The 25,181-nt window shown below is 39.1% G+C and overlaps 1 protein-coding gene across 4 annotated transcripts in view; it reads left to right on the top strand.

Annotated features, from left to right (window-relative positions):
* Positions 1 to 25,181, top strand: part of LOC124619424 (testis-expressed protein 2) — a 323,669-nt gene that overhangs the window by 221,465 nt on the left and 77,023 nt on the right. For all 4 annotated transcript variants that reach the window (XM_047145793.1, XM_047145794.1, XM_047145797.1 and 1 more), the window contains exon 9: positions 15,317 to 15,526. In XM_047145793.1, the coding sequence (XP_047001749.1) occupies positions 15,317 to 15,526 (210 nt within the window). The remainder of the gene's footprint in view (positions 1 to 15,316; positions 15,527 to 25,181) is intronic.

The following is a 25,181-nucleotide window of genomic DNA, read 5'->3' as shown; positions in this document are numbered from 1 at the left end:
CACAAACATGTATTTTAAAACTCATTTTTTTTGTTTTACTAATCGTTGTTTGATATTTAAGTACTTTTGTATTTTTCATTTAAAATAATTTACAACTTGTTTGTTTTATTTCAGTTCTTTCTTCAGTTTTCTGTCATGTTGTAGATATCTGAAGTGAAGTGTCTTCTGTTTCAAAGCATTGTACTTTTCATAGAAGCTTTTGCTTCTTGTAGTGTTTCAGCCAGTCTTGTGTAGTGATTCAGAATATAGAAACATTTGCCCTTTCTTTTGTCTTCTTCGACAACTTTAAATGTCAGTGTATGTTGGCCTTATAGAACATGTCTTAAAAATTGAGTCCGCTAGTATTAGTGCTGAGGTGGTGCTTGAATTAATGTCATCTTTTTTGTTTTATTTAAATTTTTTGTGTTTACTCTAGTTGTATGTAGTTGGATTTCCTTGATGTAAATTTTAGCTGCTTATGTTTTTACACTTTTCAAAATGGTTTCATAGCTCAAAGATTCACAATTTTTTTGTTAAGTGGCATGAGCTGTGTTGCCTGTAATGTGATATAGTGGTTAGCATCACTTGCTTGTGTGCTGTGGGTCACAAGTTCAAACTCAGCCACTGGCAATTATTTCTTATTTAGTGTTTATCATTTCTGGAAGCTTCCTGAAATAATCTTACTTTTTCAATATTTGCATATTCTGGAATATTCGGTGTTTGTATAAATAGCAGCACACTTCATGCAAGAGTTCTGTTCCATCCTGTCTGGACATCCATGTTTTGTAATAGACATACTTTCAGTGCTAAATGTTGTACTTCATTGGTGACTCTGATTTCAGATCTGGACTTGATTGTGGTTATATGTGACAATATTGTTCCACTCTCCATCCACATATTTTTCTTATATTTGTGTTTTTTCATGACTTAAGATATATCTTGTTTTGTTAAAAACTCTTTATATTTTGTTCTTTTAGGATGTGCACTCTTAAGACCACATCAGTTTTTATGAACTCTGGATCTTGCCTCCTATCATCTTGGTGAAATAATGATCATATTTTGCTTTTAGTTTTTCTGTTACATGTTCAAACAATACCCCCACATCCTCTTTTGTTCTTTTTTTTCAGTTATGTTATCAGTGAAGGATCTTTATCCTCATATACTCCCATAAAAGATTTTTAATCTTTCTTTCTTTCTTTTTTTTAAATGCTTTAGGATTAAATGAGACCACTATCCGAGAAGCAAATGAGACCACTATCCAAGAAGCAGAAGTGTTGAGTCGTCAATAGGCACACACACACACACACACACACACACACACACACACACACACTCACAAATGAAGGAAAACTTGTTAGTTTTCACAGTCTAGCTGCTACCATGTAGGGGCATAGGTGTGTGTGTGTGTGTGTGTGTGTGTGTGTGTGTGTGTGTGTGTGTGTGTACTATAGCCAGTTAAAGAATAACTCTGAAAGCTAGCAAGTTTTCATTTTTTTTGGTGAGTGGTCTCCTGTAACCCTGAAGTAATTATGTTCTACAAGAACTTTCCAACAACATTTATTTTTGGTTAAAGAATTTGTGATTTTTAATTTGTTAGACATTGAAATTCACTCAGTTTTTCTGTTTGTATTAGTTATGTACCCCTCTTGACATTCACCCCATTTGGAATTCCTACATTGCCTTCTTTTGCATTCGTATCCGTGGAAGCAATAAATCATAACATTTTGGTAGTATCATTGAATAGCTTTTTGAAACTGTTTCACAAAATATAGCCGCACAGGGTAGCCGTGCGGTCAGAAGCGATTCATCATGCTTCGCACGGCTCCCCCCATCAGGGGTTCAAGTCCTCCCTCGGGCATGGGTGTGTGTGTTGTCCTTAGTGTAAGTTAGATTAAGTAGTTTGTAGACTTCAGGACTAATGACCTCAGCAGTTTGCTCCCAAAAGACCTTACCACAAATTTCCAAATTTTCCACAAAATACAGTGTTTCCTTTTCTGCATTCCTAAGGAACAGTTAATTGTCACCACAACGTGCTAACAATCATGTTAAAATTTAATGTGCTAATCCTTGGTTTAATGCATTTACAAATTTTCACACATACTTCTCTATTTTTTGTGGATATAAATGGCAATTTATATTGCCACTTTTGATTCATCGACATCTATTTTACATCTATATCTACCTGTCTACTCTGAAGCTGCACCCGTGTGATTATTCTGCGATTCACACTTAAATGCCTGGCAGATGGTTCAATGAACCACTTTCACACTATTTCTATACAGTTCCACTGTTGAATAGCATGTAGGAAAAACTGACACCTAAATCTTTCCATGCTGGCTTTGATTTCTATTATTTTATTGTAATGGTCATTTTCCCCTGTTGAGGCAGGAAACAGTAATAATAATAATAATAATAAAATGGAAAAAGTTAGGTAAAATCTCACAACAAGAAGCGACAGAGCAATTAGACGAAAAGAAGCAGAAATTACAAGCATTAGCCAAACGACTCAGAAGATACAAAAAAAGTGAAAATAGAAGGAAACAAAACCAAACATTCAACACAAACCAAAAGAAATTTTACCAGACAATAGATAACACACACATTAAAATAAACAATCCACCAAACATAACAGACATGGAATACTTCTGGAGCAGCATATGGTCAAACCCGGTACAACATAACAGGCATGCACGGTGGATACAAGCAGAAACAGACACATACAAGATGATACCACAAATGCCTGAAGTGATAATTTTGCAACATGAAGTCACCCAAGCAATTAATTCTACTCACAATTGGAAAGCCCCTGGAAATGATAAAATAGCAAATTTCTGGTTAAAGAAGTTCACCTCAACACATTCACATTTAACTAAATTATTTAACAGTTACATTGCAGACCCATACACATTCCCTCATACACTTACACACAGAATAACATATCTGAAACCTAAAGATCAAGCAGACACAGCGAACCCAGCTAAATATCGCCCCATAACATGCCTACCAACAATATACAAAATATTAACTTCAGTCATTACACAGAAATTAATGACACATACAACACAGAACAAAATTACAAATGAAGAACAAAAAGGCTGTTGCAAAGGAGCATGAGGATGTAAAGAGCAACTGATAATAGATGCAGAGGTGACATATCAAGCTAAAACTAAACAAAGGTCACTACACTACGCATACATTGATTACCAAAAAGCTTTTGATAGTGTACCCCACTCATGGTTACTACAAATATTGGAAATATACAAAGTAGATCCTAAATTGATACAGTTCCTAAACATAGTAATGAAAAATTGGAAAACCACACTTAATATCCAAACAAATTCAAATAATATCACATCACAGCCAATACAGATTAAGCGTGGAATATACCAAGGAGACTCATTAAGTCCTTTCTGGTTCTGCCTTGCTCTGAACCCACTATCCAACATACTAAATAATACAAATTATGGATACAATATTACTGGAACATACCCACACAAAATCACACATTTGCTATACATGGATGATCTAAAACTACTGGCAGCAACAAATCAACAACTCGACCAATTACTAAAGATAACAGAAGGATTCAGCAATGATATAAGTATAGCTTTTGGAACAGACAAATGTAAGAAAAATAGCATAGTCAAGGGAAAACACACTAAACAAGAAGATTACATATTGGATAACCACAGCGACTGCATAGAAGCGATGGAAAAAACGGATGCCTATAAATATCTAGGATACAGACAAAAAATAGGAATAAATAATACAAATATTAAAGAAGAACTAAAAGAAAAATATAGACAAAGACTAACAAAAATACTGAAAACAGAATTGACAGCAAGAAACAAGACAGAAGCTATAAATACTTATGCCATACCAATATTGACCTACTCATTTGGAGTAGTGAAATGGAGTAACACAGACCTAGAAGCACTAAATACACTTACACGATCACAATGCCACAAATATAGAATACATCACATACAATCAGCAACAGAAAGATTCACATTAAGCAGAAAGGAAGGAGGAAGGGGATTTATAGACATAAAAAACCTACATTATGGACAGGTAGACAATTTAAGAAAATTCTTTCTAGAACGAGCAGAAACTAGCAAAATACACAAGGCAATCACTCGTGTAAATACATCGGCTACACCACTGCAATTTCATAACCACTTCTACAACCCTTTAGATCACATAACATCAACAGATACGAAGAAAGTAAATTGGAAAAAGAAAACACTTCATGGCAAGCACCCGTATCATCTAACACAGCCACACATCGATCAAGACGCATCCAACTCATGGCTAAGAAAATGCAATATATACAGTGAGACAGAAGGATTCATGATTGCAATACAGGATCAAACAATAAACACCAGGTATTACAGCAAGCATATTATTAAAGATCCCAATACCACAACGGATAAATGCAGACTTTGTAAACAACAAATAGAAACAGTAGATCACACCACAAGCGGTTGTACAATACTAGCAAATACAGAATACCCCAGAAGACATGACAATGTCGCAAAAATAATACATCAACAGCTTGCCTTACAACATAAACTTTTAAAACAACACGTTCCTACATACAAGTATACACCACAAAATGTACTGGAGAATGATGAATACAAATTATACTGGAACAGAACCATTATAACAGATAAAACAACGCCACATAACAAACCTGACATCATACTCACCAATAAAAAGAAGAAATTAACACAACTAATCGAAATATCCATACCCAATACAACAAATATACAAAAGAAAACAGGAGAAAAAATTGAAAAATACATCCAACTGGCTGAGGAAGTCAAAGACATGTGGCATCAGGATAAAGTTGACATCATACCAATTATACTATCAACTACAGGAGTCATACCACACAATATCTACCAGTACATCAATGCAATACAGCTACATCCAAACATATATATACAACTACAGAAATCCGTAATTATTGATACATGTTCAATTACCCGAAAGTTCCTAAATGCAATATAACACATACCGTACAGTTAAAAGGAAGTGACGCTTGATCAAGGTCCGCGTCACTCCATTTTTAACCGGACTTAACGTCTGAGAAAGTGAAGGAAATAATAATAATAATAATATTTCTCTTCTCAGACGTTATGTCTGGTCAAAAATGGAAAGTGACGCGGACCTTGATCAAGCGTGACTTCCATTTAACTGTTCGGTATATGTTACATTGCATTTAGGAACTTTCGGGTAGTTGAACATGTATCAATAATTACAGATTTCTGTAGTTGTAAATATGCGTTTGGATGTAGCTGTATTGCGTTGATGTACTGGCGGATATTGTGTGGTATGACTCCTGTAGTTGATGGTATAATTGGTACGATGTCAACTTTATCCTGATGCCACATGTCTTTGACTTCCTCAGCCAATTGGATGTATTTTTCAATTTTTTCTCCTGTTTTCTTCTGTATATTTGTTGTATTGGGTATGGATATTTCGATTAGTTGTGTTAATTTCTTCTTTTTATTGGTGAGTATGATGTCAGGTTTGTTATGTGGTGTTGTTTTATCCGTTATAATGGTTCTGTTCCAGTATAATTTGTATTCATCATTCTCCAGTACATTTGTGGTGCATACTTGTATGTGGGAACGTGTTGTTATATTAGTTTATGTTGTATGGCAAGTTGTTGATGTATTATTTTTGCTACATTGTCATGTCTTCTGGAGTATTCTGTATTTGCTAGTATTGTACATCCGCTTGTGATGTGATCTACTGTTTCTATTTGTTGTTTGCAAAGTCGGCATTTATCTGTTGTGGTATTGGGATCTTTAATAATATGCTAGCTGTAATATCTGGTGTTTATTGTTTGATCCTGTATTGCAATCATGAATCCTTCCGTCTCACTGTATATATTGCCTTTTCTTAGCCATGTGTTGGATGCGTCTTGATCGATATGTGGCTGTGTTAGATGATACAGGTGCTTGCCATGTAGTGTTTTCTTTTTCTAATTTACTTTCTTCGTATCTGTTGATGTTATGTGATCTAAAGGGTTGTAGAAGTGGTTATGAAATTGCAATGGTGTAGCTGATGTATTTATATGTGTGATTGCTTTGTGTATTTTGCTAGTTTCTGCTCGTTCTAGAAAAAAGTTTCTTAAATTGTCTACCTGTCCATAATGTAGGTTTTTTATGTCGATAAATCCCCTTCCTCCTTCCTTTCTGCTTAATGTGAATCTTTCTGTTGCTGAATGTATGTGATGTATTCTATATTTGTGGCATTGTGATCATGTAAGTGTATTGAGTGCTTCTAGTTCTGTGTTACTCCATTTCACTACTCCAAATGAGTAGGTCAATATTGGTATAGCATAGGTATTTATAGCTTTTGTCTTGTTTCTTGCTGTCAATTCTGTTTTCAATATTTTTGTTAGTCTTTGTCTATATTTTTCTTTTAGTTCTTCTTTAATATTTGTATTATCTATTCCTATTTTTTGTCTGTATCATAGATATTTATAGGCATCTGTTTTTTCCATCGCTTCTATGCAGTTGTTGTAGTTATACAATATGTAATCTTCTTGTTTAGTGTGTTTTCCCTTGACTATGCTATTTTTCTTACATTTGTCTGTTCCAAAAGCCATATTTATATCATTGCTGAATATTTCTGTTATCTTTAGTAATTGGTTGAGTTGTTGATTTGTTACTTCCAGTAGTTTTAGATCATCCATGTATAGCAAATGTGTGATTTTGTGTGGGTATGTTCCAGTAATATTGTATCCATAATTTGTATTATTTAGCATGTTGGATAGTGGGTTCAGAGCAAGGCAGAACCAGAAAGGACTTAATGAGTCTCCTTGGTATATTCCACGCTTAATCTGTATTGGGTGTGATGTGATATTATTTGAATTTGTTTGGATATTAAGTGTGGTTTTCCAATTTTTCATTACTACGTTTAGGAACTGTATCAATTTAGGATCTACTTTGTATGTTTCCAATATTTGTAGTAACCATGAGTGGAGTACACTATCAAAAACTGTTTGGTAATCAATGTATGCGTAGTGTAGTGACCTTTGTTTAGTTTTGGCTTGATATGTCACCTCTGCATCTATTATCAGTTGCTCTTTACATCCTCGTGCTCCTTTGCAACAGCCTTTTTGTTCTTCATTTGTAATTTTGTTCTGTGTTGTATGTGTCATTAATTTCTGTGTAATGACTGAAGTTAATATTTTGTATATTGTTGGTAGGCATGTTATGGGGCGATATTTTGCTAGGTTTGCTGTGTCTGCTTGATCTTTAGGTTTCAGATAAGTTATTCCATGTGTAAGTGTATCAGGGAATGCGTATGGATCTGCAATGAAACTGTTAAGTAATTTAGTTAGATGTGAATGTGTTGAGGTGAACTTCTTTAGCCAGAAATTTGCTATTTTATCTTTTCCAGGGGCTTTCCAATTGTGCGTAGAATTAATTGCTTGGGTGACTTCATGTTGCAAAATTATCACTTCGGGCATTTGTGGTATCATCTTGTATGTGTCTGTTTCTGCTTGTATCCACCGTGCATGCCTGTTGTGTTGTACCGGGTTTGACCATATGCTGCTCCAGAAGTATTCCATGTCTGTTATGTTTGGTGGATTGTCTATTTTTATGTGTGTGTTATCTGTTGTCTGATAAAATTTCTTTTGGTTTGTGTTGAATGTTTGGTTTTGTTTCCTTCTATTTTCACTGTTTTTGTATCTTCCGAGTCATTTGGCCAATGCTTGTAATTTCTGCTTCTTTTCATCTAATTGCTCTATCGCTTCTTGTTGTGAGATTTTCCCTAACCTTTTATCGTTTTTTGTCTGATATTTCATTTCTTATAAATTGTGTTAGCTGTCCAATGTCTTTTCTCAGTTTTTCTATTCTGATCTGTAGCTTGTGTTGCCATGCTGATTTCGTGGGTTTGTTCTGTGTGTTGGTTTGTTCTGATCTCTGCCTAGTGTGTATATTTAGTGTAGTGAGTGCTTCTATATAAACCAGTAGTTGTAACTCTTCCATAGTTGTGTTTTCATTTATTTTGTTGTGTATGATTGTGTTGATAGTTGTTATTGTTGTTTCAACTTGTGGGTTATTTGGTGGTCTATGCAAGGATGGTCTAATGTCTGTATTTGTGTCTTTGTATTCTATATAAGTCAGCTGAAATTTTTCTTTTATATGTATTTTTGCTTGTTCTGCTGGCTGTCTTAAAATTTCGTTTTCCTCTGATTGTTTAATTGATGCATGTTGTTGTTTTTTTGTTTGCTCTGGGATGTTTGAGTCCATTACTGTATTTTCTTCTTCTTCTGATTGCACATTATTTTGTTCCAGTATTTGTTGTACTTGTTGTTTGATGTTTTCTAGTTCTGACTGTTGTATCCTGTTATTTTTTATTATTACACGGATCTGATCAGCTAGTCGTTGTTCTGTTAAAAATTTTAATTCTGGGTATCTGGTAATAAATGTTGTGTATAGTTGTGATCTGTATCCAGTTGTGTTGGTTCCTAAGTTTGTTGCTTGGTAATATCAGAACATGAGGTGTCGGTTAACTTCATCTGACCATCTCATCCTCTGTCTTTGTTTTCCTTGTAGGGTGGTTGCAGGAAGCATATCCTGCAAAACACCTCTATTTGGATTTAAATCATTTTCCGTGTGGCTAGCAGTGTCATTACCATTGTGGACGGGCATAGCACCGTCCCCGACCATGACAGCGCTTGTCCGAGGCTTCATTAGTTCTGTCCTGAACCAACTAATCACACTAAAAGGGGGTTAGCCCTATTAGTGGTTTGTTCTTTTCGTCGCCTTTTACGACTGGCAGAACATACCGAAGGCCTATTCTTTTCCAGGGCCTCCAAGGGGTTTATTATTATTATTATTATTATTATTATTATTATTATTATTATTTTTGGAGGAGGAGGGGATATTGATGATTGAAATTTCATGAAAAGAACTAGCCACAATGAAAAATGCCTTTTTTTTTTAAATGATTGTTAGCCCAACTCACAATTCATATCTATGACACTCTCTCCCCTATTTCATGATACGAAACAAGCTGCTCTTCTTTCACCTTTTTCGATGTCCTCCGTCAATCCTATCTGCTGAGGATCCTGCAGCACAGCAGTACTCCAGAAGAAGACAGACAAGTGTATTGTAGGCAGTCTCTCTAGTATTGATGTTGTGTGTTCTAAGTGTTCTCCCAATAAAACACAATCTTTAGTTCATGTTCCCAACATTATCTTCTGTGTGATAGTAGTTACGATTTAAGTTGTTCGGTCATAATCCCTAGGTATTTAGTTGAATCAACAATCTTCAAATTTATGTTATTTGTTTTGTGAGTGAAATTTAATGTGATCTTTTTAGTACTCATGTTCAGGACCTTACATTTTTTGGTTTTTGGTCAGTTGCCACTTTTTGTGCCATACAGACATCTAAATCATTTTGCAATTGATTTTGATCTTTTAATGATTTTACTAGACAGTAAATGACAGATCATCTGCAAACCAACTAAGAAAGTTGCTAATATTATTGTCTCAAATTGTTAATAGAGATTACGAACAGCAGGGAATCCATAACACTTATTTGGAGGACCCTGAATATCACTTCAGTTCCACTAGATGACTACCTGTTGTGACTCCTCTTGATGGTTAACATCACCGTAAAAGCAATGCCTCACCATATCAAAAGAAAAGCTGAGCCTACGTAATTCTTCCCCAAGACTAAGAGATCTCATAAAACCACTACATAAAACATTATATCAAATAATTCCACATGTGCAGAGCGAGATCACAATTAACACAGTACATCACACAAGAGATGTATAACCAGAAGGAAATGAATAATTTTCACCCTGCTGTATGAGGGAGCCATATCCACCATCAGATATTTTGGTACACAGATCCTACATATGAATCTTGAATAACACAGTTTGTGAAATGAATGACCAATGACACATAACAAGGGAAATGCCTGTATCATAGCAGACAGGACACCAAAGGGTTTACAAGCAAGCAACATTCCACCAGATGGCGATACTGGTAGAATATTCATTAAAATAGAAAAACTACCGAACAATTTACGAATTGTAGCAACAAGAATAAAAATTATTTCCATAACAAGAACTATATGAAAGCTTTGTACAGTTAAACATCTAGTTTCTTAAATGCCTCACAGTGACCAACAAATACATTCGAAAGTGCCAGTAATAACATTTGTGTTATCTATGATACTACTTAACAGTTATAATAGAGGGAAACATTCCACGTAGGAAAAATATATCTAAAAACAAAGATGATGTGACTTACCAAATGAAAGTGCTGGCAGGTCGACAGACACACAAAAAAACACAACCATACACAGAAAATTCAAGCTTTCGCTACAAACTGTTGCCTTATCAGGAAAGAAGGAAGGAGAGGGAAAGACAAAAGGATGTGGGTTTTAAGGGAGAGGGTAAGGAGTCATTCCAATCCCGGGAGCGGAAAGACTTACCTTAGGGGGAAAAAGGACGGGTATACACTCGCGCACACACACATATCCATCCACACATACACAGACACAAGCAGAAATATTTAAAGACAAAGAGTTTGGGCAGAGATGTCAGTCGAGGCAGAAGTGCAGGGGCAAAGATGTTGTTGAATGACAGGTGAGGTATGAGTAGCGGCAACTTGAAATTAGCGGAGATTGAGGCCTGGTGGATAACGGGAAGAGAGGATATATTGAAGAGCAAGTTCCCATCTCCGGATTTCGGATAGGTTGGTGTTAGTGGGAAGTATCCAGATAACCCGGACGGTGTAACACTGTGCCAAGATGTGCTGGCCGTGCACCAAGGCATGTTTAGCCACAGGGTGATCCTCATTACCAACAAACACTGTCTGCCTGTGTCCATTCATGCGAATGGACAGTTTGTTGCTGGTCATTCCCACATAGAATGTGTCACAGTGTAGGCAGGTCAGTTGGTAGATCACGTGGGTGCTTTCACACGTGGCTCTGCCTTTGATCGTGTACACGTTCCGGGTTACAGGACTGGAGTAGGTGGTGGTGGGAGGGTGCATGGGACAGGTTTTACACTGGGGGCGGTTACAAGGGTAGGAGCCAGAGGTTAGGGAAGGTGGTTTGGGGATTCCATAGGGATGAACTAAGAGGTTACGAAGGTTAGGTGGACGGCGGAAAGACCCTCTTGGTGGAGTGGGGAGGATTTCATGAAGGATGGATCTCATTTCAGGGCAGGATTTGAGGAAGTCGTATCCCTGCTGGAGAGCCACATTCAGAATCTGATCCAGTCCCGGAAAGTATCCTGTCACAAGTGGGGCACTTTTGTGGTTCTTCTGTGGGAGGTTCTGGGTTTGAGAGGATGAGGAAGTGGCTCTGGTTATTTGCTTCTGTACCAGGTCGGGAGGGTAGTTGCGGGATGCGAAAGATGTTGTCAGGTTGTTGGTGTAATGCTTCAGGGATTCCGGACTGGAGCAGATTCGTTTGCCACGAAGACCTAGGCTGTAGGGAAGGGACTGTTTGATGTGGAATGGGTGGCAGATGTCGTAATGGAGGTACTGTTGCTTGCTGGTGGGTTTGATGTGGACGGGTGTGTGAAGCTGGCCATTGGACAGGTGGAGGTCAACATCAAGGAAAGTGGCATGGGATTTGGAGTAGGACCAGGTGAATCTGATGGAACCAAAGGAGTTGAGGTTGGAGAGGAAATTCTGGAGTTCTTCTTCACTGTGAGTCCAGACAATGAAGATGTCATCAATAAATCTGTACCAAACGTTGGGTTGGCAGGCCTGGGTAACCAAGAAGGCTTCCTCTAAGCGACCCATGAATAGATTGGCGTACGAAGGGGCCATCCTGGTACCCATGGCTGTTCCCTTTAATTGTTGGTATGTCTGGCCTTCAGAAGTGAAGAAGTTGTGGGTCAGGATGAAGCTGGCTAAGGTAATGAGGAAAGAGGTTTTAGGTAGGGTGGCAGGTGATTGGCGTGAAAGGAAGTGCTCCATCGCAGCGAGGCCCTGGATGTGCGGGATATTTGTGTATAAGGAAGTGGCATCAATGGTTACAAGGATGGTTTCTGGGGGTAACGAATTGGGTAAGGATTCCAAGCGTTCGAGAAAGTGGTTGGTGTCTTTGATGAAGGATGGGAGACTGCATGTAATGGATTGAAGGCGTTGATCTACGTAGGCAGAGATACGTTCTGTGGGGGCTTGGTAACCAGCTACAATGGGGTGGCCGGGATGATTGGGTTTGTGGATTTTACGAAGAAGGTAGAAGGTAGGGGTGCGGGCTGTCGGTGGGGTCAGGAGGTTGATGGAGTCAGGTGAAAGGTTTTGTAGGGGGCCTAAGGTTCTGAGGATTCCTTGAAGCTCCGCCTGGACATCAGGAATGGGATTACCTTGGCAAACTTTGTATGTGGTGTTGTCTGAAAGCTGACGCAGTCCCTCAGCCACATACTCCCGACGATCAAGTACCACGGTCGTGGAACCCTTGTCCGCCGGAAGAATGACGATGGACCGGTCAGCCTTCAGACCACGGATAGCCTGGGCTTCAGCAGTGGTGATGTTGGGAGTAGGATTAAGGTTTTTTAAGAAGGATTGAGAGGCAAGGCTGGTAGTCAGAAATTCCTGGAAGGTTTGGAGAGGGTGATTTTGAGGAAGAGGAGGTGGGTCCCGCTGTGACGGAGGACGGAACTGATCCAGGCAGGGTTCAATTTGGATAGTGTCTTGGGGAGTTGGATCATTAGGTACAGAAGCAAATAACCAGAGCCACTTCCTCATCCTCTCAAACCCAGAACCTCCCACAGAAGAACCACAAAAGTGCCCCACTTGTGACAGGATACTTTCCGGGACTGGATCAGATTCTGAATGTGGCTCTCCAGCAGGGATACGACTTCCTCAAATCCTGCCCTGAAATGAGATCCATCCTTCATGAAATCCTCCCCACTCCACCAAGAGTGTCTTTCCGCCGTCCACCTAACCTTCGTAACCTCTTAGTTCATCCCTATGAAATCCCCAAACCACCTTCCCTAACCTCTGGCTCCTACCCTTGTAACCGCCCCCGGTGTAAAACCTGTCACATGCACCCTCCCACCACCACCTACTCCAGTCCTGTAACCCGGAACGTGTACACGATCAAAGGCAGAGCCACGTGTGAAAGCACCCACGTGATCTACCAACTGACCTGCCTACACTGTGGCACATTCTATGTGGGAATGACCAGCAACAAACTGTCCATTCGCATGAATGGACACAGGCAGACAGTGTTTGTTGGTAATGAGGATCACCCTGTGGCTAAACATGCCTTGGTGCACGGCCAGCACATCTTGGCATAGTGTTACACCGTCCGGGTTATCTGGATACTTCCCACTAACACCAACCTATCCGAAATCCGGAGATGGGAACTTGCTCTTCAATATATCCTCTCTTCCCGTTATCCACCAGGCCTCAATCTCCGCTAATTTCAAGTTGCCGCCACTCATACCTCACCTGTCATTCAACAACATCTTTGCCCCTGCACTTCTGCCTTGACTGACATCTCTGCCCAAACTCTTTGTCTTTAAATATGTCTGCTTGTGTCTGTGTATGTGTGGATGGATATGTGTGTGTGCGCGCGAGTGTATACCCGTCCTTTTGTCCCCCTAAGGTAAGTCTTTCCGCTCCCGGGATTGGAATGACTCCTTACCCTCTCCCTTAAAACCCACATCCTTTTGTCTTTCCCTCTCCTTCCTTCTTTCCTGATGAGGCAACAGTTTGTTCCGAAAGCTTGAATTTTCTGTGTATATTTGTGTGTCTGTCGACCTGCCAGCACTTTCATTTGGTAAGTCACATCATCTTTGTTTTTAGATGTATACTACTTAACAGAGTATATGTAACCGAAAGTATTCAAATATAAAAAAATATGAAATTGTATGAAAGTGTAAAATTAACATGAACTCCCTTAGTAACTTGTCCCATAGTAAGAAAGTACCTCAAGCAGTTCAGAAGCATGTTGTGGTTTTTATATCAGCATTCTTAGTACCAGTGTCTAATGATGAACGTTTTGCAGATACAATTCTGGTAAACCTTATGAAATTTATTCATATTTAATAATTAGTATACCTCCTAAGCCTACAACAGGTTTACGCAGCTCTTGTCTAGCCATTATAAGCCAACAACATGGAATCTTATAAGCCCTAATGCATAACATCCTTTGGTATCTTTGCTGCTATGATGCAGGTATTTTCCTTGTTGATCCCCATGCTATGTGTCATGGATAACTCATTTTTACAAACTGTGTTCATATTTTGCATGTGGAATCTAAGTATCGCACAGTGGGTATTACTTCCACATATAACCGGGTGAAATTTCCTTTTGTTTTCTGGTGATACGATATGTCTACAGTAATGTAGTGTGTGAATTGTGACCTCACTCTGCAGATCAGGATATCATTTGATATAATGTTGTTACACAGTGATTGTGACAATCACTTAGTCTTAGGTAAAAATTATGTAGTCTCAACTTTCCTTTTGATATATTGATGCACTGCATCATAATATTTGTTCATGATTTATGTTTTTAGGTGATTTTATGTTGATGTTTCATTGAGCTGTTTAATAATATTGAGTTATGCAGCTTGCACAAAATTAATGATGGTGCCCTACAGGTTTTGAGATTGTACATAAGAAAAGAAAGGACCCTGTGGTATGTATTTACATTATGGAACTATTGTACTGGGAGTCTGTACCATACCGGTTTTTCTTATATGCAATTTTCTGTCAAATTACAGATCTGAAGATCGCTAACATCTTAAGCCAAAATTAGTAATCAATGAAAATAATAAATTGCTGTATTGACCAATTAAGGTTTTTTCTGAATTCATTAAATTGTAAACAATGCAATTTGACACAAAAGAAAATATTGGTAGTTAGAATGGAGAGAGAGAGAGAGAGAGAGAGAGAGAGAGAGAGAGAGAGAGAGAGAGAGCTGTTGACAAATGGGAACCAAAGAGAGAGAAAAAGGCATGTTGGTCGATTTAGATAGATACTGTAGATAGATTTATTCATCATACACTTTCAAATCATCGTTGATATGATATACTGGAGACATATGAAGATTTTTACATTATTTTATACACATTTCTGAGAAATTGCTACACAGATACATACTGCGGTTTCCAGTCTACAACAGCAAATGCATAATTCGTTCATAGACTGTGACAACAAATTAAATATTATCTGCAATTGAAAACCATACAAGATAGATAAAAAAGTAAAGATTAGTGTAAACAAACCCAGCAATTAGCATTTATACTTTTACTTTACTTAATATCATGTGAACAATTTTGTAAGTATGTTTTAATTTTTGATTAGATTTTGCTTCTACTTATAGCACCAAGAATCACAGCTAACACAAGGTGAGGTACCTGAAGCTGAAACAGAACAGGATACTTTTAAAGAAAGTGAAAAAGAATCCCAAGTCTCAGGAAGTGTGATGTGGATCAATGCACTGATTGGTAGAATCCTGTTTGATATTCTTAGCAATGAGTACTGGGTGTTAAAAATCCAGGAACGTATTCAGAGAAAACTCTCTGCCATAAAGGTAAAGTTGTTAAACTAGTAAAAATAATAAACTGGTAAATAAGTATTTGTATGTTGCATTTTGAGGTGCTGTTGGTTTCTCATAGTGCATTAATTTCATTATATTTGTTTGCGCTTATGAGTACAAACATTAGCTGGCAGAAATAATGATGAGAGTTGAAGTCCTGTACAGCACTGACACAAACGAAATGAAACATGCTATTTTGAGGTTACCATGAAGAGGAAATATTGTGTGAAAACTACCCTGTCAGCATTTGCGACCAATACCAAGAAGACGCAAAAACTTGGGCAAATTAGAATACACTGTAATTTTCTAAAGATATACTGGGTAATAACTGATCAGGAAAATATTTGTTGGTGATCCCTGTAGCTGAATTACAGTGTCATATTTTCTGTAGGGAATGTCATAGTTTGACTCTAGGTCTTCTTGCATTTTAGTCCTTGTCTTCCCCCCTCCCCTCCACCCCCTCCCCCTCCCCTCTCCACCCCTCTACTTTCCTATTGTCTTCCTTAAGAGATTCTATTTATTTATTTATTGGTCAAAGCCTTGATACACTTAAATACCCAGAGCTCTTAATTTGTAGTAATGGCCCATTTCTTGCAAAACGATAGTGTTTCATAAGAACTGTTATTTGATCAAGCCAGACATGACCAATTGAGGTAGGAGTACCCAAAGATTCGGTCTTAGGCCCCTTTCTGTACATCAGGGACTGTCAAGAATTCTCCAAATGTTCAGTGCTCATGCTCTTGTGTGGAGTTCTCTTGCTTGCCCACACGCTCTGAACAGGAAGAGGTGCAAACTGTGAACACGCCAAATGTAGATGGCACTGCATTCATGCAAGGAACACTGAACATCTCTCAAGTGGCTTGGTTTCATGTTTCATAACAATGTAGATCACAAACAAAAACATTTTCAGAATTATCTAATAATTTTTGGTGCATTGTGGACAACAATAAAATTTGTACCTGGTACAGACTGTTGGAATATGATCGAACACAGACAGTTTTGCATATTTTTGACACTTGGGCTGCCACATTATTGTGTCTCAATTAATTTCATAATAAAAAAAGGAAAGGCCTTTTACACACACATGTTAATTGAAACATTGTATAATATTTGCTATCTCATTTTGGAGGCACAAAAACACTTCTTGAGGAAAACCATACAGAACTTCTGGACAGTTTTATTGTAATAGAATTTGTCTTTTAAACAGGTTATGCATTGCACATTAATCAGTTCCATCTCCACATCTTCAGAGGAATTTTCAATTTAAACAGCTAATGATCTTGAAAACAGCTCAGAAACACATTTTAGATTGCCAATGTCCTCAAAACGTTTAGTGAGTGTTTCAGTGCCACAGTAAATTCTTCAAAAGTCGTGTTTTCTTAACACCAGTGTGCACAGGGAAATGAACGGTTTTTCATGAGGGTTGCCCCTTCCACAATAGGAGTGTTGTTTTGAATGGATCCCCATCAGATTAGAAATAATTTTTTTCTCACCTTGTAATGCTTTACTGTAGACAATGTGCAGTCAAGTCCACATAAAGTGAGAAGTGCGCAGTTCATTCTGTATGTTTGAATTCTTGTTCTTGCTTTCCTTTGTGCTTCAGGAACTCATTAATAGCGAGTCTTAAATCTAAAAATCATTTCAGGCATGCTCCATTATTTAACGAACATTCTTTGCAGTGATATGTAATGTCTCCATACTTTTCATTCATTTCAAACAAACACTGTAGTAATACATGCAACTTTGGAAGATTTACTAGTCATATCACCAGTTTCATCATATGCTGTGTGCCTGCTAATTTTGCACAAAGTGCTTTTTGTTGTTCAGAATAATAAATGCTGTACATATTGTCTGTTGATCATTATAATTTTTAGCTCTTTCCTCGTCAGCAAAATTTCTGAATTCATTCTGCACGATGTTGTAATGCTGCTGTGTAGAAAATTTGCAGAACCTATTGATTTTCCAACTGTGTAATAGATATCAATAATTCTTATTCTTCCCATCTGTGATCCCCTTCATTTTTAAATGTTGGGGTGGTATAGTGCTATACTGCCTCTTTTTATGCAAACAACAACTGGAACTATGAACTTCATTTGTACCACAAAGAAATAGCAAAAGATAAACAGCACTGAAACCATGATTCTGCAGAACTGAAGAAAGTGGCAACCACAAAATGCCAGTCCAAATGCCAGAAGAAACATTGTCACATTTCACTGATAAATAAAGTGTCACACTGTGCTTAGTGGTTCAGAGAAGGACCAAGCAAAGCCAAGACTGGCCGTGCGTTGGACTGTTCAAATGCAGCACATCATTCTAGTGTGCATTTTCACACACTGTGGCCAACACTGCTGTACACTATTTATGCTAGTGACGTTTCTAAACTGGTCAGCAATGTGATATCTTTCTACACTGATGATACTGCAGTATACGAGAAATCTCACAACCTTATTTTTGTTTATCATAAATTAATAGCAGCACTTGGGCAAAATTATGCAGTGGTGCAACAATTGGAAGGCAAAAATTAACCCAACAAAATGGCGTGTTACCTATTTCATCACCAGGATCAAACACCCATTGTTAACTCTCCATTGGGCCTGGAATTTGCCTTGACATGATTTGGTAGCATATTTAGCCCTGAAAATTTTCTGACATCTCACGTAGAAGAACAGATGCCACGAAAAAGTTACACATTCTTATTTCAACTGTACCCTCCACTAAAGAGTGAAGGATTGACTGTGAAATGTTCACTCCTCGTCTGACACCAGCTTCTACTCCCAGTTGTCCTGTTGGCTTAGAAGTGTTGTCTGAGAGGTCATTGAAAGTAATCTCAGGTATTGACAGATGCATCTCAGATACACATGTTAGAGATCTATTAGAATGGCCCACTGGCAATGAAACCCGTGAATCTTCATATAGATGTCTGAAACTTACCTTTTAACACAATAGTTCAGGGTTTAAAAAGATATGATATGCAAACATTAAATGGAAACAGTTAAGGGTTCCTCACTCTTTCAGTAATACTATTAAAGCATCATTATATTTACCATCTGAGGGTATATATTGATGTATTGTTAATACTAGAAATATTGGCAAGCAGTTTTTATCTCACCAGACCATCATAACATGTAAAAAAGATGTTTCACTTCAGTTAACTGAATAGATCCGTGATTAGTTACTTCACAGGTTTTCATAATAAATCATGTTTGCTCCTATTACAGATCTAAACTTCAAGCATTTGAATGACCTGTTTCTCATTTAAAATCTCAAAGTTACTCCTAGTCTCTTATTGAGAGCAATTGATCCCTAATTAACATATTTTTGTAGAAGTCTGTAGTTACTAGCACAATTTATTTGGGTTATTACACTAACACAGTAGAAACATACATCAAAGACAAAAACTTACGAGTTTGATCTCTCACAAACAGAAGATAGCCGGCCAATATTACAGTCCATAGATAGTCCAGGATCACAGCTAAAGTCATCTGCAGATAGTGGCCAGTGCAGATAACATTCTATCAAGCTAGAACCCTTGAGAAAAAAATGCTCTATGCGGTAGGCGGCAGCTGATCAGAGGCCATGGAGTTCTGCCAGGTGACTTGACACGAGCTGGAGGGGGGCTTCTTCCCAGAGTGCTTCTTACAGAGGCAGCTTGTAAATTACGGTGCCACCAGCAGTGAGGGCTGGAGGTAGGGATCAGTCTTTGACAGCTTTGAGGGAGCTCCGTGTCATTGTCAGAGTCGGTTTCTAAAATTTTCTTGTCATTTTATGTCGTATTGGCATTTATAATTTGTCGTACAATGCAGGTCTGATCTGAAAACAATTTATGAAATCTTTCAGGACTATGGTTCTCTTTTCAGTCGGCAAAATAATGTGCAACAAGTTGCTCATCTTTTTCAGCCATTTTATGATCAATTTTGTATTTTGCTTTGTTGGTTTTTTTCCCAGCTAATGTAATTGTGGCACACACATCTTTATACTTCTGGAGGTTTGATATTCACAATTTTTTCAGGTATGTTGTATTTGAGAGTTTCACATATTTTATCATTTTTACCTCTCACCCTCCACCACCTCTCTCCAAACCCTCCCTTTTCTTCCTCTCCGCCCCATATCCCCTTCCTCCTCCCCCCCCCCCCCTTTTTCATCCCTTTCCCTCCACACCCTGGTTCCTTTTACTGTTGTTTCTGTTTGCACCATACCTACTTTTATGTAATTTGTTTCTACAGTAAAGACCATTTTTAGACGGTAACCTGTTATTTGTTGCCATTTTATTAATATTAAATATGTACATAGCTGAAGTTTATCTGCTGTTTAATGTTATAATTTTAATTTGTGAAAAAAGTTTAGCATGATAATTTCATTCACTATCACGTACCTTCCTTGTGCATACTGTTAGTGTCCTCTCTTGCTCGAAGCTTTCTTTAGTGCAAGTGTTGCATATGTGATGCCAGTGCACTAGATGTATGATGGTGAGAAAATACCAATTGACAACAAGTGTGTTGTGCATATTTTAATTTATTATGAAGGTGAAATTTTATATTTGACTGATGCCTTCCAGCTATATTTTAAGATACCTATGTCACAATATGTAATCCAGTAAGGCTGAATAAGTTTATGTATTCATGAGGAGATATGATTGCACCTCTGTGAATATTTACATGTTTGCACTGTAACTTGCTTAGGTTGTCTATAATTCCTTGTGTAAAAGACATTTTGGTAAACATTGAAACGATGGTAAAGGGGTTTTAATATTCCATCCAGTTTGCAACTGAGTGGCTGTTTACTATTTCTACAAAAAGATTGCATTCTGCAGTTCCTCCTGCAGCTGTGTACAAATTTTGAAAGTGTTTATGGAAATGAAGTGCAATATCATCTAACTTAGAGCTGCAGTCAGTATTTCCCTGCTAAGTTTAGAACTGAGTGGAATGTTATTGATTGTATCTCAGCTCTTGACAAAACTAATCTGACTCTAGAATAAACTTGATACCAGAAATCTGATGACTGGGCCACTGACTGATTTTGATACCAGAAATCTGATGACTGGGCCACTGACTGATAGAGCTGAGTAAAGATGTCTCCAGCAAAATGAAAGGGCTAACCTGTATCTGAAACACTGCTGCATAGCTCCCCCAACTCCCTATGGTTATGCTAAAGTATTTAACTTAGTTTTGACAGATTATGGTGAATGACTGTCCTCGCCTGAGAAGTGGTGCATAATCATAGTCAGTAAAAGGCAAAATTAAATGAAAAGATAAGTAGCCTAGTGGGCAAGACACAGCTCGTGGAAACACATAAAGATGAACTGCAAACAAGGTGATGGTAGGAAGGGAGGCAGGAATGCGTCTTCCAGCATGGAATTATGAAAATTTTGTCTTGAGTTGGACAAAAAGCACAACCAGTATAGTGAACTCAGCTATCTACTACAAGCAATCAAATAAGATTAAATCAAATATGTAAGGTTCAAGCATAACTTGAAAATTCAACATTTAATAGTTGATTCTTTGTTGACCAAACAGTTGGGGAAACTTTAAATAAAGAGCTATGAATGATCTAAGTCACGCATCTTCAAGAATGAAAACTGAGCCTTGCACAGTGTCAGTATACAAAAAAAATTAAATGAAACTGGAGATACAGTTATTCAGTCATAATGGAGGCTCACAGAAATTAGCATGAATACAAGAATTTGGCATATGTCATGCTTGAAAAAAAAATTTAAATTCGGTGTTTGGTCTTATTCTGCAGTTTGGAACTGGAGAATGAAATCTTCTTGCAGAAACAGTAAACAACCAATCAATTGCAAACTGGATGGTGGAGGCATGTGGTTGCATGTAATGCAAACACACACATCAAATGCAGCTAGGGTTGATTGTAGGAAACAAACCAAATCCAACATGAATACAAAATGTGGCTTGTGCCTAAAAAACAATTTACAAATATTGTCTGGTACTGCTTATCGCCAACAGTTAGTGCCTACAGAAAATTGTAGTGCAAAATTATTCTGACCTTGTTGGGAAACAACTAGGAATTTGGTATGGAAAAAAGGATTTATTAACATGCTGGCCTGTGGCACTTCAAATTTAATAACTAAGGATCCATTAGAACTGAGAAGTGGACTCTCCAAAGTGGCTAGAAAGGGCAAAAATATACTACACAACATTAACTATGAAATGCAGGAAAAATTATCTAATTCTGTGTTGGAAAGCTGTATGCCTGCCACTCTAGTCACAGCAAAACAACACAAGAGTGACTCACGAAAAGTTTGCTCAAGATGTGGGACTCGAGTCTTACCTCGTAGCACTTACATTTGGCCAAGTTACAAAGTCCTTCCTACACCAACATCATTAACACAAAGGAAAGAAAGCGAGCTTCACATGTCGATAGGAATTTTTGGGTAGAAAGTTATAGAGGTCATTCCTGTCACCTAGCTTGCCTGCTCTAGTCAGAGTTCTTTAGAGTGTGTCTACCTGCCTAACTGCTGCCACCTAATTACTAGAGCAGACTGTGAGGTCACAAATCCTGAGATCGTCTGTACATTTCCCCCCTGCTAGCAGAGGACATTAGGTTGAAAATGCTGAAACTAGTGTTGCGTATACACTGGACTGTGGCTGTGAATAGCATCAGTGGTGGCAGCATGCAATGTTGCTGTTTGAGTATAGGGGCAGGCAGTGAATGAGATCTGTGGTGTGCTTTACAGCTGGCATGATGATAGCTGGGGTTCACGACGGACTGTTGAGGGCAGCTGGCAGCTTCCAACAGCCTGGATGCCGTGGCTGCAGCATTTGACAGGGGAGAGCAGGTCCTGTGAGAGTCATCCTGGGTGGGTGGGGCAAAATTGTCATCAGAGTGCATCAGACCTTGGGGCAGGGTTACAGCAAGCTTGGTGGAAGACAGTCTTCGTGGCGTCCTGTAGGAGGTAGCGTTTGGCAGCTCAGAAGGTGCAACAGGCAGCCCAGCAGGTAGTGCACTGGGCTGTGCAGCGAAAGGCACACCGTGTTAAGTGAGAGATGGCGTGCTTTGCAGCTTGAAAAAAAGAGGTCCTGCATGGCTTTACAATGTGGCACAGTCTAGCCGAGGGCAGTCACTCGGGCAAGTGGGACATGGATGACTTCATACTGTGTGGCAGGCACGTGTGATGTATGTGTACCAAAATGTGTGGGTGCCACTAGCAATTGCTGCTGCTGCTGCTGCTGCTGCTGCTCCTGTCAGCCAGAAGCCCTTGTGCAATGCTGGCACGGTGGCAGCATGATACTCTGTAGAGCATGTATATAACTGCAGCAGAAGCTGCAGGTCAGCTGGCATCAAAGGTGTTGGAGCAGCACCAGGAGCTGGAGGAACAGCACCTGCAACTGCCGTAAGCAGCAGCAGTGAGGCATCCTGATCCACGTCGGTCAATGCCTGCTCTGCATTGGGTTCTGCTTGTTCTGTACCAAGTTCTGTGTGCTGAATACCAGCAGCAAAAGGGGGGGGGGGGGGGGGAGGTGGCTCCATCTGGTTCCCAGATGCCAGCCGTGGGCATCAGGGAAGACTTCAACTGCCGGCACTGCACAAGCACCATTCAGGGTGAGCACATATGCTGGTTTAAGTGGATCAGTGTAAACAATTGACAGGGTGCCATGGAGATGGACTGTAAAGTTTTTGTCACCTCTCTTCAGGAAGAAGTGAAGGTCTGAGTACCATGGGTGAAGTGTTATCTGCCAAGCATTGATGTGTAACATCATGTGTATGCACACTGTAAGGTTGTGATGTATAAAAGCCTTGCATTCACCATGACGCTGCGGAGGTATCAGTTGTAACTGGGCTGTGTAATCTTGAAGTTGATGTACAGGCAGTATTGGGAAGAGGCTTCAGTTTGATAAAATAACCTGGTAGGGCAAGTGGGTGGTCAACAGTATGAAATGAAGCAGTTGCTGTATGCATGTCAGCCTACTTTTGCACACTGACACGGAACACAGGTACAAGCCTAGGTATGACAATTCCATTGGATGGCAGGGCAGAAGAAATGTACTGGGACAAGAGCAGCAGATGCCAAGGTGTGCTAGGCCCTATAGGCAATCATATGCCAGCTTGTGGAAGGCACGGGAAGGTCCCATACCGGGCACCTAGTGGAGCTGGAGAAGAAGGTCAATATTTGGTTCCTGATGCAGTATGGCTAGGACAGGGTCGGTGGACTAGGCCTTTGCTTGGGCCTCGTAATCTGACAGAGGACTGAGGCCATAGAAGTGACTGTGTCCGGTGACAGTGTTATCTGCAATGGCTGCATGGGATATATCAGTTGAAAATTGTGCAATGTATTACTTTTGGTAAAACTGTTGGGGTGACATTCGAATGCCATTTTTCTGACAAAACCGTGTTGGAAGAGGATGGTGTTCAATGAAGAACAGAAGTACTCCACTGCTTCATAGATGGCAAACAATTCCTTCTCACATGCAGTGCATTTGCACTGGGGCTTGGTGAGTGTAGCTGAGAAGAAAACCTGCGGCTTTAAAGTGTCCCCCAATGTATTGTTGAAAGAGAGTGCCAATTGCAGATTGACTTGAGTCTGTGATAGTAGTGAGTAGGATGGTGGGATGGGATTGTGCCAGAAGGGCTGCATTAGTTGAGGTCACATTTGGTGCTGTCTTGGGCGGCATTCATGGCATGCGCTTGTGACCCTCAATTTGGTTGCCTTGCAGTGTGGCTGTGAAGGCTCCTGAAAAGAAGCTCCATTTTGGATAATCGTCTTAAAAAGTTGACCATCCGGAGAAGTCTCTGAAGTTCGGTACATGTTGTCAGCCATAGAAATTTGAAGATCACTCTGAATTTTTTGGGAAGAGGTCCAGAGCCGGAAGTAGAAATGATGTGTCCTAGGAATTCTGTTTTGGTTACTCTGAAAACACATTTCTCCAGATTAAAAATGACTCCTGCTTTTTTGAGGTAGGCAGAAATTTCTCTGAGATGCTTTCGGTATTATGTTATATCCTGGGAGTAAATGATGATGTGAAGTATACAAAAGAGCCCAGTGCACAGCGGACATTGCCTAGGAAATGTTGCCAATTTGCACTGCATTGTGGAGGTTGAAGATCATAAAGGTGCTCTTGAAAAGGCTGAAATGTGTTGTTGTGGATGTTTTGTTAATGTCCTCTTGTGCAACTGGGATCTGTGCGAAAGCTTTGGCAGAGTCGAACTTACTGAAGGTAGTGGAGCCTGAAATGTCATCACTATAACTCCATAAGATTGTTATGGGGAAGTGTTCACGAATGGTTCTCGCATTGAGCTGCTGATAATCACTACTTGGGTGCAGGTCCTGTTGTTCTTCATTACCGGATGTAGTGCTAAGGACCAAGTGATTTTAGATAGACAGAGCATCCTGGCAGTGAAGGAGGCCTCAGTTTCTGCCTGTGCAAAATATTGATTGTCCGATGGAAGGGAAATATCATGATAGTGGTCTGACAGGTCCGGAGTGGTTGCAGTGTAATGCACCATGTTGTGGTGCACCTTGTGGGAACAGTGGGAAGGAAGGATGGGGAGTGGAAATTTGGAAAATATTGGCAAAGGGACTGTAGTAGGAGAGTTCTTTGATAGTAAAGTGGGTGGGAGGGTGGGAAGTGCAGGGAATGGAATGGTTGCCTCTCCCTTATTTTAAATGTTACCACAAAAATCTTGGAATGTTGAA

Source organism: Schistocerca americana, chromosome 6 (assembly GCF_021461395.2).
Source record: "Schistocerca americana isolate TAMUIC-IGC-003095 chromosome 6, iqSchAmer2.1, whole genome shotgun sequence".
Lineage (NCBI taxonomy): Eukaryota > Metazoa > Arthropoda > Insecta > Orthoptera > Acrididae > Schistocerca > Schistocerca americana.
Note: the sequence above shows the minus strand (reverse complement) of the source record. Positions and strands in the feature narration are given on the sequence as shown.